Source organism: Microtus pennsylvanicus, chromosome 5 (assembly GCF_037038515.1).
Source record: "Microtus pennsylvanicus isolate mMicPen1 chromosome 5, mMicPen1.hap1, whole genome shotgun sequence".
Lineage (NCBI taxonomy): Eukaryota > Metazoa > Chordata > Mammalia > Rodentia > Cricetidae > Microtus > Microtus pennsylvanicus.
The window spans coordinates 102,182,973-102,200,893 of NC_134583.1; the positions used below are offsets into that span (position 1 = coordinate 102,182,973).

The 17,921-nt window shown below is 40.3% G+C and overlaps 1 protein-coding gene across 2 annotated transcripts in view; it reads right to left on the minus strand.

The window, feature by feature from the left end:
- Positions 1-17,921, minus strand: part of C5H9orf85 (chromosome 5 C9orf85 homolog) — a 53,121-nt gene that overhangs the window by 19,353 nt on the left and 15,847 nt on the right. For both annotated transcript variants that reach the window (XM_075973673.1, XM_075973672.1), the window contains exon 2: positions 4,729-4,835. In XM_075973673.1, the coding sequence (XP_075829788.1) occupies positions 4,729-4,835 (107 nt within the window). The remainder of the gene's footprint in view (positions 1-4,728; positions 4,836-17,921) is intronic.

Here is a 17,921-nt window from a genome sequence, read left to right on the forward strand (position 1 = left end):
TTGGCTGAAGGAGCTCCCACAACATGAGTTCATCATCATCATGGTGGAACATGGAGGCATGTGAGCAGACATGGCTCTGGAGAAGGAGCTGTGAGGTCTACATCTCGATCTGCAGGCAACAGGAAGTGAACTGTCCCACTGGGCATGGCTTGAACATATATAAGACTTTAAAACCCACTTCCACAGTGACACACTTCCGCCAATAATGCCATACCTACTCCAACAAAGCCACAACTCTAACAGTGCCTCCCCCTATGAGTTTATGGGGGCCAATTACATTCAAACTACCACAATGACTTAGCCGTATTTTGTATTTATATAATACCTTATTTCCTTCATCAGTGTGATAGACAGTAGGCCTTGAGTCCCCTTTATCTCTCATTTCCCTTAAAAGAACAGTGGCTCACATGAGACAGATGGGGAATAACCACTTCTAGAGAAGTCTGCTAGTAATCTTTCACAGAGTGGCGTACTCATAACAAAGAGAAGCATACAGGACAGGCACAGACTACCGAGATAAGATTACAAGGACTGGATGTGGAAGAAATATAGTTACGTTACTTCACTTCTAACAAGGTCTGCTAAATGTAACACTCTGTAATGTCTATTGTGTAATGTCAGATTGCTTTGGGAAAAAGGCTGCTGGGGAAAACGGAGCAGTGGTGAAACTGGACACGCTTTAGAGGAAGAGCGTCTTATAGAAGATGCTCTGAAACCACAGAGCTTGTGTTGGCGTATTAACTACAAGTATATGACTTACTGCATAGTTAGTCTTAATTGCTACCTAGGAAACAATTATTCATTCATGGAAAGCTACGGTCAGATGCTCTACCTTTCTTACAGCTTAACTTCCCTGCTGCCAATCTGGGTGACTTAACATGAGATTCAGCAGGCTTGTTTATAAGCAATGGTTTGCTGGTTTTATAGTTCTGAGGATTGAATTCAGGATGTCAGCATATCAAGTACACATTCTGCCACTCGGTGCTACACCCTTAGCCACTGAAAGAATTTTTCTTTAGGAAAAATGCTAGACACTAGGAAGAAAACACTGAAAAAATAATCAAGACACCTATAACACTACCTGAAAGAAGACTCAGCAATACTGACAATGAAAAAAACACCCAAGTACACAAAATAAATAGCCAAAATTAAAACATCCAGTTATTAAAAATCCTTTTTTTTTTTTGAGACAGTGTAGCCTGGCTGTCTGGGAACTTGCAAGTCACAGAGATCCACTTGCCTTAGCCTTCCCTGTGAGTACTGGAATTAAAGGCATATAATACCATGCCCACCACTATTAAATATTGTTAAGTAAATAAATGCTCCAAACCTGGAGTTTTAGGTTTGTAAGAAGGCTAAAATAGCTTTCACTGGAAATTAACACCATGCAATAACCTCTACTGTAGTTAGATGGCCACCACAAACTCCTAAGATTTCCCCCCACTAAGAAAGAAGGCATGTCCAAGCAAGATGGTGGGCCAGAAACTGCCCGCGTTACCTGGCCCCCCAGGAACAGCCAACAGCCCTCACAAGTCTCAAACCCAGTCTCCAACAGTTGGGTCAGGGGTGCAGAGGAATCCCATTTTGTCACTCTACATCACTTAGAGAGCACTGGCCAAGCTCTACCTTAAGAGGAAAGTATTTGTTTAAAATTGGGCAACTGTGGGTGTCTGAGAAAGGAGAGGCTAAATTAACCTGCCATAGTTCTATGGTCAGAAACAGTCCTATGGGTTGGTTGTGGAGGGCAAGGAAGCCCGGCCCAGGAATGAAAGGGCACAGAGAAAAGCGTCCCTTCTCTCGAGTCCTGGACCAGATTATATCAACTGAAAGTTTCCCTGGAAACCGATAGTCCTCATCAGGCTGAAGCTCTCGGAGCAACTCAGCTGTCATCCCTGCTTCACAGCTGGAGAGCCAGCAGCCCGGGTAGAACATGTGACACACACCTGCAGGGTGACAATGCTTTTAAAGAAGAAGACTTCGTGTACAGAGTTCAGGGCTGTGCTTGCTTCCCCACTCCTTATGCCCTTGTGAGAAACTCCCTAGATAAATCATAAGCCACCTTGGGCAGGACTGATGACGTCTCAAGAGAGCAAGAGAACCTAACTGGCTCACAGACTGCAGGGTGCAATGTGTTAACAGGAGCTCCTGATCAGAAACAAAGTACACGACTGTCTTAAAGTTTCTACTGCTGTGAAGAGACACCATGACTACAACTCAGAGGTTCAGTCCATTAGCATCAAGGTGGGACAGGGCAGCGTGCAGGTAGACATGGTACTGGAGAAGTAACTGAGTCCTACACATTGCAGGCAACAGGAAGTGGACTCAATGTCACAATGAAGAAAGCTTGAACAAAAGAGACCTCAAAGCCCATCCCCATAGTAACATACTTCCTCCAAAAAAGCCATACCTCTTCAACAAGGGCACACTTCCTAACAGCGTCACTACTTTGGGGCAATCGTCTTAACGCACTGCAACTACTAAATGAAGACACCTCTGGAGGACACTGAACGTTTGTGCCACAGAGGCTCAACACCAGCATGAACCACAGGAAAACAAGAGTTCACAATCAAGCTGGCTCCCACCCTTGTACACAGACCGGGCAGGTGAATTTCTGAGTCTAAAGCCTGCCTACTCGACACAGTGAGTTCCAGGATAGCTAGAGCTACACAGTGAGACCCTGTCTTAAACAAACAAACAAAGAAATGAACAACTATAAAATGGATTCAAACACCAGACTAATTCAACCCAGGACCTAGGAAGGAAAAGTCAGCAATATAAAACAATAGTCATGGCCTCAGGAGATGGCTCAGTCAGGAAAGTGCCAGCTCAGAAGCATGGAGATCTGAGCTCCGATCCCCAGACCTGCAAAGGCTGTTTATGGCAGTGTCGGCCTGTAACCCCAGTGCTAGGGAGGAAGAAATAGGGACCCACCCTACCAAGGTCAAAATGGCTATCATCAAGAAAAAACATGAGGGCTGGGAATACACATAAACAATTCCAATGGTGTGAGGAAAGAACTCTTACGAACTCCTGATGAGAATGGAAACATGTGGGCTGGAGAGATGGCTCAGTGGTTAAGAGTATCACCTGCTCTTCCAATGGTCCTGAGTTCAATTCCCAGCAACCACATGGTGGCTCACAACCATCTGTAATAAGGTCTGGTGCCCTCTTCTGGCCTGCAGGCATACATGCAGACAGAATACTGTATATATTATAAATTTAAAAAAAAATTTAAAAAATGATAGTAAAACCAAAAAACTTAAAAAAAGAATGTAAACTTGTACAGTCGCTATGGAAATCAGTTTGGAGGTTCCTCAAAACTCAAACAAACATACAAACCTCACAAGCGGGGGCCACAAGTGGGGGCCTAACTATACCAATCCTGAGCATGCTCCTGAAGGACTAAGTTAACACACCATGGAGATACTCGCACATGCATATTAGTTGCTGCTCTATTCATACAAGCTAGAAAGTGCACTACACGACCTTCAGTGGATGAATGGGTTAAAAACAATGGTACATATACATGATGAAAGGTTAGTCGTACAGAAAAATGAAATGATATTTGAACGAAATGGATAGAACTGGGAATTACTACAAACAATATTGCCTATCTTCTATCTAGCTGTATGTATGCCATGCAATCAGAAAGGGAACCATGAAAGAGGAAGCCAAAAATCTTAAGGAATACGGTGGAAAAGAGAAAAGTGAAGGTAATGGAACATTTGTGAAAGCGGGAAGTAGGAAGTATTTGGCGATGTATTAGAATAATGTATAAAAACACGAATATGGGCAAATACCATAACGAGATCTGTTAGTATGCATATTAACTTAAATGGTTTAATAAATAGATAGATTAGATAGACAAATAAATGGATACAAAGATACCAAATGAAAAAAGAAAGTATGACCAGCTATGTTCTAAATACCTACTACATGGAACACCAAAATAAATAATATAAAAAGAATACACTAATATTTATAATAAATGCAATTCTGTTCTTTGATAGAGCTATTATCAGATTGTCCTTATTCAGCTAAAATAAGGTTGCACAAGGATGATACAAAAGTGACCCAGAAATATAGAAAGGGTAGGGACAGATAAGTAAAAAACTATGCTGGGTATCTTTTCATCTTGACTCAAGCCTACAAATGAATGAAACTGTAAATTACAAACCAGTAATTCACACATGAGAGTCAACTTGGGTTGACTTTTCATTATCTTCATGGTTTGAATTACGAGGAAAGACAAATTTTAAGAATTGGCATAACAGCTGTATATGGTGGCACATGCCAATAAATCCCAGCATTCTGGAGGCTGAGGTGGGAGGGCTATTAGTTGGAGGATGGTCTAGGTCATACAGGGACACACCGTCTCAAAAAAATTATAAAAACAATCTATATAAACATAATCTATAGTAAATACTACTACTTAATCAGTGGAAAATAAGATTTTACAATAACCAGGTTTTTTCCACTCTTCTTCAACTCACCTATTAGAAAAAGGTTCTATAAAAATTGTACAAAATCATGAGTTAGAGAATTGATCTTTTTCCTGTCTGCCTTCATAAACTAAGACTCGGCATTCAAGATGAAATTCTACACTAGAGGCAAGGATTTTTAAATTTGCTTTCAAGTTTATCTAAACACAATCTTGAGAGTTAGAAAATGGACTAAAACACTATGTCACATATATCACCGGGAAGGAATTTAAGAAACTCAACTCACCACTTCTTAGGCTTTGACAGAGGTTTGTATTTGCTGTATTTTACACGCCACTCGAGAACTTCTTTGCAGCGCTGGCATACTCCATCATGAAGTTTTGCATTAATTTTCTAAAATCAAATAAAAACACATAAATTATAAGAATCTCATCTTTAAGCCAATAAGGCAAGCCCCATAAAGTTAAACTTTTGTCTATGTAAAATTCCATGACATAGCAGTTTGGTTCTTTAAAAGGCAATAGTTCCTAACCTGCCAACATGCTGAAGAATTTCCAGCGTGACTCTGAGAAAGCCTTCCTCACTGGCCCTGATGTATTTGATCAACACGAGTATTGGATAAATAAGACACATGGATTTTACTGTTTGCAAAGTAAACCTATACTAAAATCTAGTAAGAGAAGCAGAAGATTACTATTTCAACAATTCAAATTCTACCAACAACTCTGAATTAAACTGAAAAATCAGAATTATTAGTTTATTTGGGATAGCAGTAACTGAACAGTAAGCTGTGCCAGCGAGCAGCGGGCAGAAACTCAAATGGCTTTTTTTTTTTTTTGTCTCCTATGTAAGGAAAATGCTTTACAAAGGTTCCTTAGAGGCCCAGCCTTAAACAAACAAAAATTCTCCAGCTCTCTTGGTTTTATGAGAATACAACATGAATGTAAACATGGACAGCTAGCGAAAAAAGGACTTTATGAGGAAAGAAATTGTTTACAATTTCATTCTCAAAATGTGTTTGTATAAACAGGCAAGAGTTTAAATGTACGCTTGGTCCTCTGTAATAGTTTCCTATCTTATGTATGGCACGCTCACACGCTGCAGGATTTAGGTTCTGAGAGTCCTCCCATTTATTTGGCGAACGAGGAGGGTTGGTCTTGGTCTACTGCTGGAAAGGATATTTGCCATGGTAAAGGGCATTTTTATTTATTTCTTTTTTCTTTTTCCCGTTTTGTTTCTTTTGCAAAATTTCTCCAAGGGGAAAAAAAAGCTCATTACACAAGATGCAGATTCTTTGGATGGCTATTCGATAATGAGTTAGAACACAGTATTTGGACTAGATCAGCTGAAGCAAACAACTGGAAAGGCCTTGCTAGCCGTAAAAACTGACAAGAGTGAAATAATCTGACAAAACTTTTATTGTAAGAGAATATATTTCAAGGGCATTTTCAATGTCCATAAAGTATACTTTAAGTATCTATGTCTCAGCTGAACTCTCGAAGAGTACACCGTCACTTATGAACTATGTGTGGGTTTATTCCTTTATTAATAACATAGCAACGGACAATCCCAGGCAAAGCAAGCTCAACATGTCTCTATGTTCCCTGTAACCATGCTATTCCATAGAGGAGCTCCATGTCAGCACACCAAACCCCTCTTCCTCTGTACCCTGGCACTCAAGTTGACATATACAGACTTCAAATTCATGATCTGTCAACTGTCTTATATCATCTGTTGCCTGAAATATCTTACAACTTGTATTTGTGTCATTTAACAATTATTAAGAATTCGTTAGTGGCTTCGAATCAAAGTTACAAAGTGAAGCAAGCTTTCTAACTAGAGTAAGTATTCATAGATTACAGGAAATTTCATTACCTGCAATTGTAGTACATTAACATACACTGCTTGCCAACCAGGAAGCATTGGCTGGCTTCTTGTTTGTTTCTCTATACAATTTCTGACCAGTTCATCTTGATTTATAAAGCCCTGCGTAATTTGGAAACTGGTTTCCTTGGGGTGGACCAACTGCAGAACAAAACAGGTCTTTGTGGGAACTTGTTCTGAGTGATCGGTGAGGCAGCATAAATGGAAATCTTGCACAGGGTTCACGTGACCAGCTGGAACTACTACAAAATTAACTTGGATTTTATGTATTAAGAAATGAATGAGATGACAACAAAGACTATGTTCACTTAAAAATGCATACATACAAAAAGGGGGCAATTCCAGAGGTGAGCAAAGACAGCCAGATTCTACTTCCAGGAATTGTTCCATGTTGGGCAAAGGAGACGGCAATTTTACCTTCCACACTCCTATTTCTGTCTAATTTTCCTTCGGCAATTGTTTTCGTACGCCCCTCAAGGTAGACAGTCACAGGCTATTGTGCAAATATAAATTAAAACTTGGCTTATGCTGGGTAGTGGTAATGCACTGCTTTAACCCCAGCATGCAGGGGGCAAAGGCAGGCCAATCTACAGAGTTCAAGGCTGGCCTGGTCTACACAGCGAGTTCCAGGACACCCAGGGCTACAAAGAGAAACCCTGTCTTGAGAAACCTAAGTAAGTAAATAAACAAATAAATAAAAGCTTGATAAAAAAGATCAATCCATTCATTCATCAGGCTGATTTCCAGATCTTTTGTTTGTTTTGCTGTTGTGTGACAAAGTCTTGCTATGTAGTAATCTTGGCTAGTCTGGAAGCTGGTGTGCAGCCCAGGTTGGCCTTAAACTCATGGTAATCCTCCTGCCTCAATGTCCTAAGTGTAGGAGTCGCAGGTATACCCCAGTGTATACAACTTCCAGATTTTTAAATGAAAACTGCACATACCTAGAAATCAGCTACAGAAAGATGAAATGAATACATCTTAAAAGTCAAAATAAATTTTACACATCAAAAAATACTCCTAATGGAACATGGAGAGAATGTCTTAAAAATGCCTTTGTTTATCAATCCATACCAGCGTGTTACAGTGTAATATCCCAGTTATGAAGATCCTATTGCCATACAACAAATCTTCCATAATGGGATGCCACAACCACAAACAGGAACTGGATGAGAATTTAATCTTGGAAGGTAGTAAGAGCAAACAAACTACAATGTGTCACACGGATGAGCTACAAAGTACCACTTAACAGAAAGAAGATACCATTTGGAAGAATAAAGGAACTGAAAACAACTAGTAATTTTTTTAGGATGTTTTTGGTATGAGATAATTTTTTCAACACTCTGAAACCAAAACAACTCTAGATGGCATACTTCATTTCTCTTGATTGAAAAATAAAATTATTAAAGGAAAATGTCTATTCCAACTGCTGCCAACAGGGATCACTCTTAGATAGCTACATTACTGCTACTCTGGAAACAGGAACCTTTTATGTTAATTATATTTAAAGTGCCCTGTGTGTGTGAGAGAAAGTGACAGTGACAGAGAGAGAAGGAGGGAGAGCAGGAGGGAGGGAAAGAGGGTAAGTTTGTGTGCTTGCTCTGGCATATGGGAGTGACATCCTGACTGTGTTATTCACATAGGTGTGGCCTCAGGCCCATGAATATAATCCCAATAGCACAGTCACTGAGAGTAACAATAAATAAATGGGACCTCCTGAAATTGAAAAGCTTCTGTAAAGCAAAGGACACAGTCAATAAGACAAAAAGGCAGCCTACTGAATGGGAAAAGATCTTCACCAACCCTACATCAGACAAAGGACTGATCTCCAAAATATATAAAGAACTCAAGAAATTAGACATTAAAATTCTAAATAACTCAATTAAAAAATGGAGTACTGAACTAAACAGAGAATTCTCAACAGAAGAATCTCAAATGGCCAAAAGATACTAAGGAAATGTTCAACATCCTTAGCTATCAGAGAAATGCAAATCAAAATAACTCTGTGATACATACCATCTTACACCTGTCAGAATGGCTAAGATCAAAAACACCAATGATAGCTTATGCTGGAGAGGATGTGAAGTAAGGGGAACACTCATCCATTGCTGGTGGGAATGCAAATGTGTACAACCACTTTGGAAATCATTACGGCAGTTTCTCAGAAAATTGGGAATCAACTTACATCAGGATCCAGCAATACCACTCTTGGGCATATACCCAAAAGATGCTCAATCATACTACAAAAGTATTTGTTCAATTATGTTCATAGCAGCATTATTTATAATAGCCAGAACCTGGAAACAACCTAGATGCCCCTCAACCAAAAAAATGGATAAAAAAATGCGTCACATTTACACATTAGGGTACTACTCAGTGCTAAAAAAAAAAACCAATGACATCTTGAATTTTGCATGCAAATGAATGGAATTACAAAACACTATCCTGAGTGAGGTAACCAGGCCCAAAATATGAATATGATATGTACTCACTCATAAGTGGATACTAGTTATAACAAAGGACATTGTGCCTATAGTCCATGATCCTAGAGAAGCTAAGTAATAAGGTGAACCCAAAGAAAAACACCTGGAAATTGGAAACAGACAAGATCGCCTGACAAAATTGGGAGTATGGGGGTAGGAGGAGAAGGGTGGTAGGGAGGAGAACTTGAAGGAATGACATAATCAAGATGGAGGAAGGACAGAGATGAGAGAAAGAAAAGAGATATCTTGATTAAGGGAGCCATGATAGGATTAGCAGAAACCAGGCTCTAGAGAAATTCCCAGGAATCCATAAGGATGACCCCACCTAAGACCCTAAGCAATACAGGAGAGGGGGCTCGATTTTGACTTGCCCTGTAATCAGACTGATGATTATTTTAAATATCACCATAGAACCTTCATCCAGCAACTGATGGAAACAGAGGCAGAGACCCACATCGGAGCACTGTACTGAGCTCCCAAAGTCCAGTTGAAGAATGGAAGGAATGAGAATATGAGCAAAGAGGTCAAGACCATGATGGCTTCACCCACTGAAACAGTCTACCTGAGCTAATGGGAGCTCACCAACTCCAGCTGGACTGGGAAGGAACAAGCATAGGGCCAAACTAGTCCCTCTGAATGTGGTTGACAGTTGCATGGCTGGGGTAGACTGAGGGGCCACTGACAGTGACACCAGGACTTATCCCTACTGCATGGACTGACTTTTTGGGATCCTAATCTCTTTGGATGTATACCTTGCTCAGTCTAAATATAGTAGGGAGGGCCTTGGACCTTCCACAAAGCAATGTGCCTTACCCTCTCTGAGGATTAGATGGGGGTGGGGTGAGAGGACGTGTGGAGGGAATGGGAGAAGGAAAGGAAGTGGGAACTTGGATTGGTTATTTTTTTCCAAAAATCTAATAAATTAAAAACAACATACTCACATGTACACACTCACATATATGTAACATGCATATATACACAGGTACAAATTTTCAAGCTAGCTTTTGTTTATTTGCTTAAGACAGGGATGTATATGCAGCTCAGGCTAGCCAGGCATTCCTTACAGAGCCTAGTACTTAGTGACTGTCCTGCCTCGTTCTCCCAGATATTGGTGTTACCGGAAGTATGCCACCACATCACATATTAATGTGAAAACGAGAAACATGACTGTCTGCTCCTCTCAGGATTAATTGGGTAAATTACTTGACGTGGAATGTCCTTTCGTATATGTGTTGCTTTTATTGGTTAATAAATAAAGTTGCTTTGGAAAATGGCAGAGCAGAATATAGCCATGCTAGAAAAGATAGAGTAGGCGGTGTCAAGGAGATGCCATGTAGCTGCCAAAGGAGACAGATGCTGGAACCTTACCAGTAGGCCACAGCCTAGTGGTGATACACAGATTAATAGAAATGAGTTAATTTCAGGTGTAAGAGCTAGCTAGGAATATGCATAGGCTATTGGCCAAGCAGTGTTGTAATTACTATAGATTCTGTGCGATTGTTGCAGTCTGGGCAGCCAGGAAACATAAGGGCAGTCTCCATTTACAGTTACCAAGTATTACTAAGTTCATAGTAAGTTTCTCTATTCCAGAAAATGAGTAAGTAGTATAATTAGCACAAAAATATTTCTCAAGTGAGTTCTAGTAATGAAATATCTACAGAAAAATGCAATACAGGCAACTACAAGTTTCCATTTTTTAAAAAAAAAATTATGTTTTTGCAACATTATTAGAGATCAGCTATAAACGTTTTGAAACTCCCATTTCTGCACGCTGTTAATTAGAGATCAGCAATAAACTTTTTTTTTTTTTTATTTTCAAGAGAGGGTTTCTTCGTAGCTTTTTTGGTTCCTGTCCTGGAACTAGCTCTTCTAGACCAGGCTGGCCTCGAACTCACAGAGATCCGCCTGCCTCTGCCTCCCGAGTGCTGGGATTAAAGGCGTGCACCACCACCGCCCTGCCAGCAATAAATATTTTTAAGTATTATTTTTTAAAAAAACAGCCTAGTCTCCTTGAGCAAAATACACTCCAGTATTCTAAAACATATAATTTGCATGTATGTACCAAATACATAAATGTTTGGTTTTAACATGTATCATCTTAGTTAAAGATACCTAAAGCATAAAATGAGGCACATCTCTATTATGGGACAGAATAGCATCCCCCCCCCCCCAAAGTCCATCTTTCTTTCATTTACTCCAAATTTATCACAAGTCTCAAACACAAATAGGAAAGAAGCAAAATGTACATAGTTCTCAGAAAGTTCCTCTTGCTCAGTGAGCATATGACCTAAGTCCCTTTCTTCGAAGCCAAGAAAAAATGTTGATTCTTTTCCTACTTTCCTTGTTTACTCAACATCATCTGCAATAATACTCCCATTTTCACCAGGAAACTGAATATAAAATGAGTTTGGGTCATTCCAAACAATGGACAATTGTCTCACTAAGTTGGCAGATCTATCATCAGTTCCAATTAAACAGGGAGGGCCTGTGCAGAAACTGGCTTATTTTGGCAGTCAAGCACACAACTTGGGTTTTCACTGAGGAACTTCATATAGACACTCACTTAAATAGCATACCACTGGCCTGTAGGTAGCAAAATGTGCTGCTATATCCCTGCTGTAGTAGAGGAAACCCACTGTAGCCACTTCATTTAGCTCACATTTTATTCCTCTGGTGCTGGGAATCTAAGGGAGCACCTTGCACACTCAGCAACCCTCCCTCTACCACTGAGATGAGGATCCCCAGCTCTGCTCACTCACTGGTAAGGAAAACAAAGATGGGATGCGTAATGTAACAAACAAATACTTCCACAGGATGCCGATAACGAGCCATTTCACCTTTTTTCAAATTGTTTTCTACTTCTATTTGTGTGTGTGTCTGTCGGTCGGTCTGTCTGTCTGTTTATGAGTAGTGTGTCAGTGCCCTGAAAGATTCCCTGGAGCTGGAGTTACAGGCAGTTGTGAGTCATGCAACATGGGTGCTTAGAACCAAACTTGAGGCCCGGAAAGAACAGCAAGAACGCTTGACCACACAGACCTCTCCAGCCATATATAAATGACAGATATTTAACAGAGAGAAACAGATAACTCTTGGTAATTGAGTTTTCTTTTCTCCAAGTTCTTTGCCTCCTGTGTTTTGCTGTTCACTTGCTTTGGTTTTGTTTGAAGGGATGCCTATCAACTTTAGAACCTTGTATTGTTAGGGGTCATGACCATGCTGTGTCAGAAACACAGGCAGACATGCTTTGCACTTCTAGATCAGAATTTATTGGATAGCAATAAATTCACAGGGTATAGCAGGCATTTGGCAGATATTTTTGTTTTCCTTTAGTATCCATGGCCAAGGTCATGAAGGAGTAAAAAGTGAGCTGGAATTTGTTTACTGGAACCGCGGAGGAGCCTTTTAAAAGATAGCATTTGGGACAGAGAAAGAACAGATTCGATTGCTAAGATAGTGACTGCCTGTGAATCTGTGAATTGAAGGCATCAAGGGTTTCTGCAGGAGAACTGCTGCCTTCTGTGCAGTTGGCCACATCTGATTCTATCCCATTAGTTAGAATGGAGTCTCATTGCTAATGCTGAGGCTGAGCCTTCAGGTGACCTTGAATAAACACCCTGAGAAAAAAGGGTGACTGCACTGGCACCTGCCTGAGAAAGAACCCGGAAGTCTCAGCCAGGGTTCCTGAACGGACTGATGGGTTGAAGATCTTTGAGGCCCTTCCTTATAAGATAAACCTTACTTTCAGGAAAGACCGAGCATCCCAAGTGGAACTATGGACACTGTCGACGTTTATAGTGAAATCTGATAGAGAAAAGATTTGTGACTCAGAAACCAGAACTACAGATGTTTGTTTCTATTCAGAGTGGTTTTTCTTGGATTATTTTCTTGCTGAAAATGTCCCGGAGTCAGTTGTGAAGTTGGCTTGGAAACATTGAAAACACCAAGTAAACCTGTTGTAGCCATTTTAAGGCAGATTTCCCTATTTTGGGTAGTAACAGTTTGTGTTCTTGTGTTTCTTGTGTTTAGTGTCTCATTGTTCCTTCTTTATTAAAAAAGTATTTTCTGGCTGGGGATGTAAAGTGTTTGCCTAACATTCTCAAGGCCTTAAGTTTGATCTCTGCCAGTGAGAGAGGGGGTATTTTCTTCTATTTGTTGCTTGCTTTCCTAAATTGGATCCGAATGGAAAGAATCAAAATCGCCAGAGTTTCCTTATTCAGGCTCTTGCTAGTCCTTTTCAAGCCCCACTATTTTAATTCTTGAGAATGGAAAGGTGTTGGAGAGGCTGCTAGTTTGTTTCCCGACCAGCCTGACTCGAAATAATCACTCAGAAACTATTATTTGCAATACTGTTTGACCAATAGCTAAGCATATTTTTTGCTAGCTCTTTTATCCTTAAGCAGCCCTTCTTCTCCATTAATCTGTGTATTTGCCATGTGGCTGTGGCTTACCCAGTAAAGTTCCAACTAGTGTCTAGCATCTGTCTCCGATGGGGGCTACATGGCTTCTCCCTGACTCCACCAACTTTCTCTATAAATCTCTTTCAGCCTGGCTTTACTCTGCTAAGCCATTGGCTGAAAGCAGCTTCTTTACTAATAAAACATATTCACAGCATACATCACCTCCCACATCAGAGAGGTGTCTGTGTGGTTAAGCGTTCTTGCTGTTCTTTCCGGGCCTCAAGTTTGGTTCTAAGCACCCATGTTGCATGACTCACAACTGCCTGTAACTCCAGCTCCAGGGAATCTCCCAGGGCACTGACATACATGTGGCATATACTCACAGACAGACAGACACACACACACACGTACACACACAAATAGAAGTAGAAAACAATTTGAAAAAAGGTGAAATGGCTAGTTGTCGGCATCCTGTGAAAGTATTTGTTTGTTACATTACGCATCCCATCTTTGTTTTCCTTACCAGTGAGTGAGCAGAGCTGGGGATCCTCAGCTCAGTGGTAGAGGGAGGGTTGCTGAGTGTGCAAGGTGCTCCCTTAGATTCCCAGCACCAGAGGAACATATATACACACACATATGTATGTATATATAGAGTTTGGTTTTTGTTTTGGTTTTTTTTTTTGGTTTTTCAAGACAGGGTTTCTCTGTAGCTTTTCGAGCCTGTCCAGGCTGGCCTCGAACTCAGAGATCTGGATGTTTCTGCCTCCCAAGTGCTGGGATTAAGGGCGTGCGCCACCACCGCCCAGCTCTAGAGTTTGCTAAATTCCTGTTTTGATAATACCATACATCTGCAGAACTCTTTACATCCTGCAAGTTATTAAACAGTGACTCAATCTTTCTTCCCCTCTACCCCACAAACTTTCTTTAATTACATTATATTTCTATAGAAATGGAAATATAAGCTTTTGTCATTTTGTAACTGGTTTATTTCACTTAGCAGTATCCTCAGGGGTTACAGATGCAGAATGCCCCAACTTCTCGTCCTTAAAAATGCTAACAATGCTCCACTACATATATGCTAATATACTATGCTTATCCAGTCATGCGTCTGTAGACTTTTGTGGCTCTCCTGTGTTTTAGCTATCATAAACAAAATGTGTTGTCAAAGGATGCTTGCTCATTTCTCGGCCATCCAGGACTGCAGGAATGTGCAGCTAGTTCTCAGCTCACAACTTGGCAGACAAGAAGCAGAGGATGGACAAGTGGTAGTAGAGTTATACAGAAATCCGCGAGGCTCGTCCCTAGTGATGAGCTCAATGAGGCTCTATTTCCTAAAGGTTCCACAAGGTTCCAATAGCAAAATCTGGGGCCAAGCGTTCAAACACACAAGCCTATCGTGGACACTTCACATTCAAACCACAGCAACTAGGAAACCAGCATTGTTAATTTTTATCAAAAGAACACTAGAATAATAAGTTGAATACAAAAGACTGCTACCATAAATTCATAAACCACATGCCTAATCCTTTATAAAAATTCTCCTTGCTACTTTTACGACATTCCTGTGGTTGGAGTGGCATTAATTATCCTCATTTAGCAGATGAGAAACCTGACGCTCAGAAGATTAAGAGATTTACTCGAGGTCACAAAATTAATCAGGAACATCAGAGAATAAACTCATAAAAAGATAAGTTTAGTTTTAGAACATGGAATTAAGTTAAACACGGAAAGTGTCCCCCATAGCTTTCAAGGTTTTCCATGTATTAGGAATGAAATAATAAGAAACACTGCACCCAATTTTGCAGAGCACACGTGTAGTCATATTGTTTATGTTTTGACAAATAAAGCTTGCCTGACGGTCAGAGTACAGAGCTAAGCCACTAGAGGCCACACCTTTAATTCCAGGACTCAGGAGACAGAGGCAGAGGGATCTCTGTTAGTTCAAAGCCACCCTGGTCTTTTAGACAAGACTGAATCTGTCTAAAAGAGAAACAGCTCACACAAAGGTGATCCCAGCACTTGGGATCCCATGCCTTTAATCCCAGCACTAGGTAGGTGAGACAGAAGCAATAAGGCTGGGAAAAAAGAATATAAGGTGGAAGGGACCAGGTACTCAGACAGTCTGCGGTTTGGTGGAGACAGTCGCAGTTTGAGAATCGTCCCAGAGTCTGAGTGTGGGGATGAAGTCTGAGAACAAGATTGCCCCTTCGTTCTGAGCATTGGTGGAGGTAAAAGGTCTCTCTAGTGGCGGGTCACACTGCTTCTCTGATCTTCAGCATTAACCCCTATATCTGACTTTGGGTTTTTTTTTAATATTTATTTTTTATGTATACAATATTCTGTCTGTGTGTATGTCTGCAGGCCAGAAGAGGGCACCAGATCTCATTACAGATGGTTGTGAGCCACCATGTGGTTGCTGGGAACCTTGAACTCAGGACCTTTGGAAGAGCAGGCAATGCTCTTAACCACTGAGCCATCTCTCCAGCCCCTGACTTTGGGTTTTTATTATTATTTAAGACCAACTAGAATTCATGTGACACATACACACTGCCACTTGGAAGATATTATAACTTGATATTAAAACTGGTATACTGCTATGCTAGCTGCTTTGCTAACAGGGTCAAACCTACGGTAACCTTCGTAGTATAAATTATTTGTTTAAAGAACCAAAACAAAATTCTAAAGTTAGAAAAGTTAATTCAGAGAATGAAATATTACCTTCAGTAAGCAATATTCTAAAAGAGAAGGATGTTTACACCCATTTACCATGTTGCTCACAGATCACTCCTTCAGAACAGTTAAACAATGGAGGGTCAGTAACAGTGAGCAACATGGACTAGCCTGTGTACAACTCAACTAGAATGCAACGAGCCCAACTCAAACAGCAACATGGAAGTGTCACAAGGCAACACACATGTTTTTATAACCACTCATTAGAACTTAGTCACAATCTGAGATCTTGTCCAACCAGTAAGGTATGCCCCAAGTTAGTGATCTTTAAAGAGACAAATTCGTGACTACTGTTGGACAGCTTTTAAACAGACTAGAATAGCCCTTTCGTTTTAATGGCAGATATTAAGAATGTGTGAATTTAACTCTTTCACGTAAGTAACACACAAGCAAGCCACAAACCCAATAACTTATCTTTAAATATAAATCTATGCATTAAGTCACACACTTGGGGGCAATAATAAATGAGCAATTATGACCTGGAAGCCAGCAACATCTTCAAAGATAATTGCCTTATTCTGGTCACATTTATGTCACTGGTAATGGGTTGAAGAGTTAAGTCACCCGAGAGGGAAAAACTAGGTTTATTCTGTGATTCATTTGGTTTAATGCTCAGTTTTCACATGACTTCCCTAATTAATGTTCAGTTGAGAACATTTTCTTGTTGAAAGAAAAACAGTAAAAAGATATTTTTGAGAAAATGAATAAAGCCAAGAAGTAAAAGTAGATTTAATGAAGAATGTAGATTATCTAAAATAACTACAGCAATGCAACATTTTATTCCTGGAGTTTTTCTATATTTCCAGTTTGTACTACAATCCTTTTCCTTGTTTTTTCAAATCATCCGTGAATGGAGTAAAGAAAGCAGTGTTGTTATTTACTGTTATTCTAACTTCCAGAGTTGATGTAACTCATGTAGGGCTGTATAGAGTGACTCAGTAGTCACGCCAGCAGACTGCTAGGTTTATTTATTTATTTTGTGGCTCTAAATTTAGGGCTCTTTCCAACATAACAACCTATAAATGTGCCATGGGTTAGCATTAGAGAGAGCATGTACCATGCCCATCTCTGTTCATGGAGACAGTTCAAAAAAGTAAAAACTAATAGTATCTGGCACTGCACATGGTACCTCAAAGACTCCAAAGATTTATCATGTTCAGTTCTTCTCTAACGGTGCTTAAAAATCCCACTGGAGAAACTAAAGCAAAGCATATGAAGTCAACGTGAAGAGCAAGCAGCGTCTGAAGAGTTAATATGGCATTTAAAACAAGAGCTTGACTGGCTGGTGTTTTCGGGAGGGTTTAGACAACAAATCCAGGCTAATTCACAACCTTCAGGACTGAAAAATCTACCATCTCATATGGCACTCAGCTCTCCAGGAATAAAGCGTCTCTGCTGTTGCGACAAATCTGTAACGCATTATAGGATGGAAAAGGCATTTTATGCTGTGACCACTGTTCAGCTGAAGTCTTCAATAGGTTTCAGATGGACGTCTACAGAGATGCACAGACGTCGTTTACAACACCAGCTCCTTTCTATACTCCTTATAGCGCTACGGAGAGTAAAACGAGAAATAATACTCGAACACAAACAGAACCAGGAAAGATAACCTGGAAGCCATGATGTTTCGGCCTTTCCCGAAAGGCGTGTGACTTGATAAAGACAAATGGGGTGATTTGTCTACAAGAGAGGATAAATTCCTGATTTAAATACTAAGACTGGGGCTGGAGTGGTGATTGATGATTAAGAGCATACTGTTTGTGCAGAGAGCCTGAGCTTGGTTTCCAGCACTCTCGCTGGATTGCTCTTAAGCACCTGTAACTCCAGCTCCGAGGTATCTGACCCCTCTGGCTTCAGCAGGCACCATCACACACATGCACATACCCACAGAGAGAAACAAGCACATGCATGTAACTAAGAAGTAATAGAAACAAATGCTAGAATATAGGAACAATATTACACTATAGTTCACACCCAGGATCTCAAGC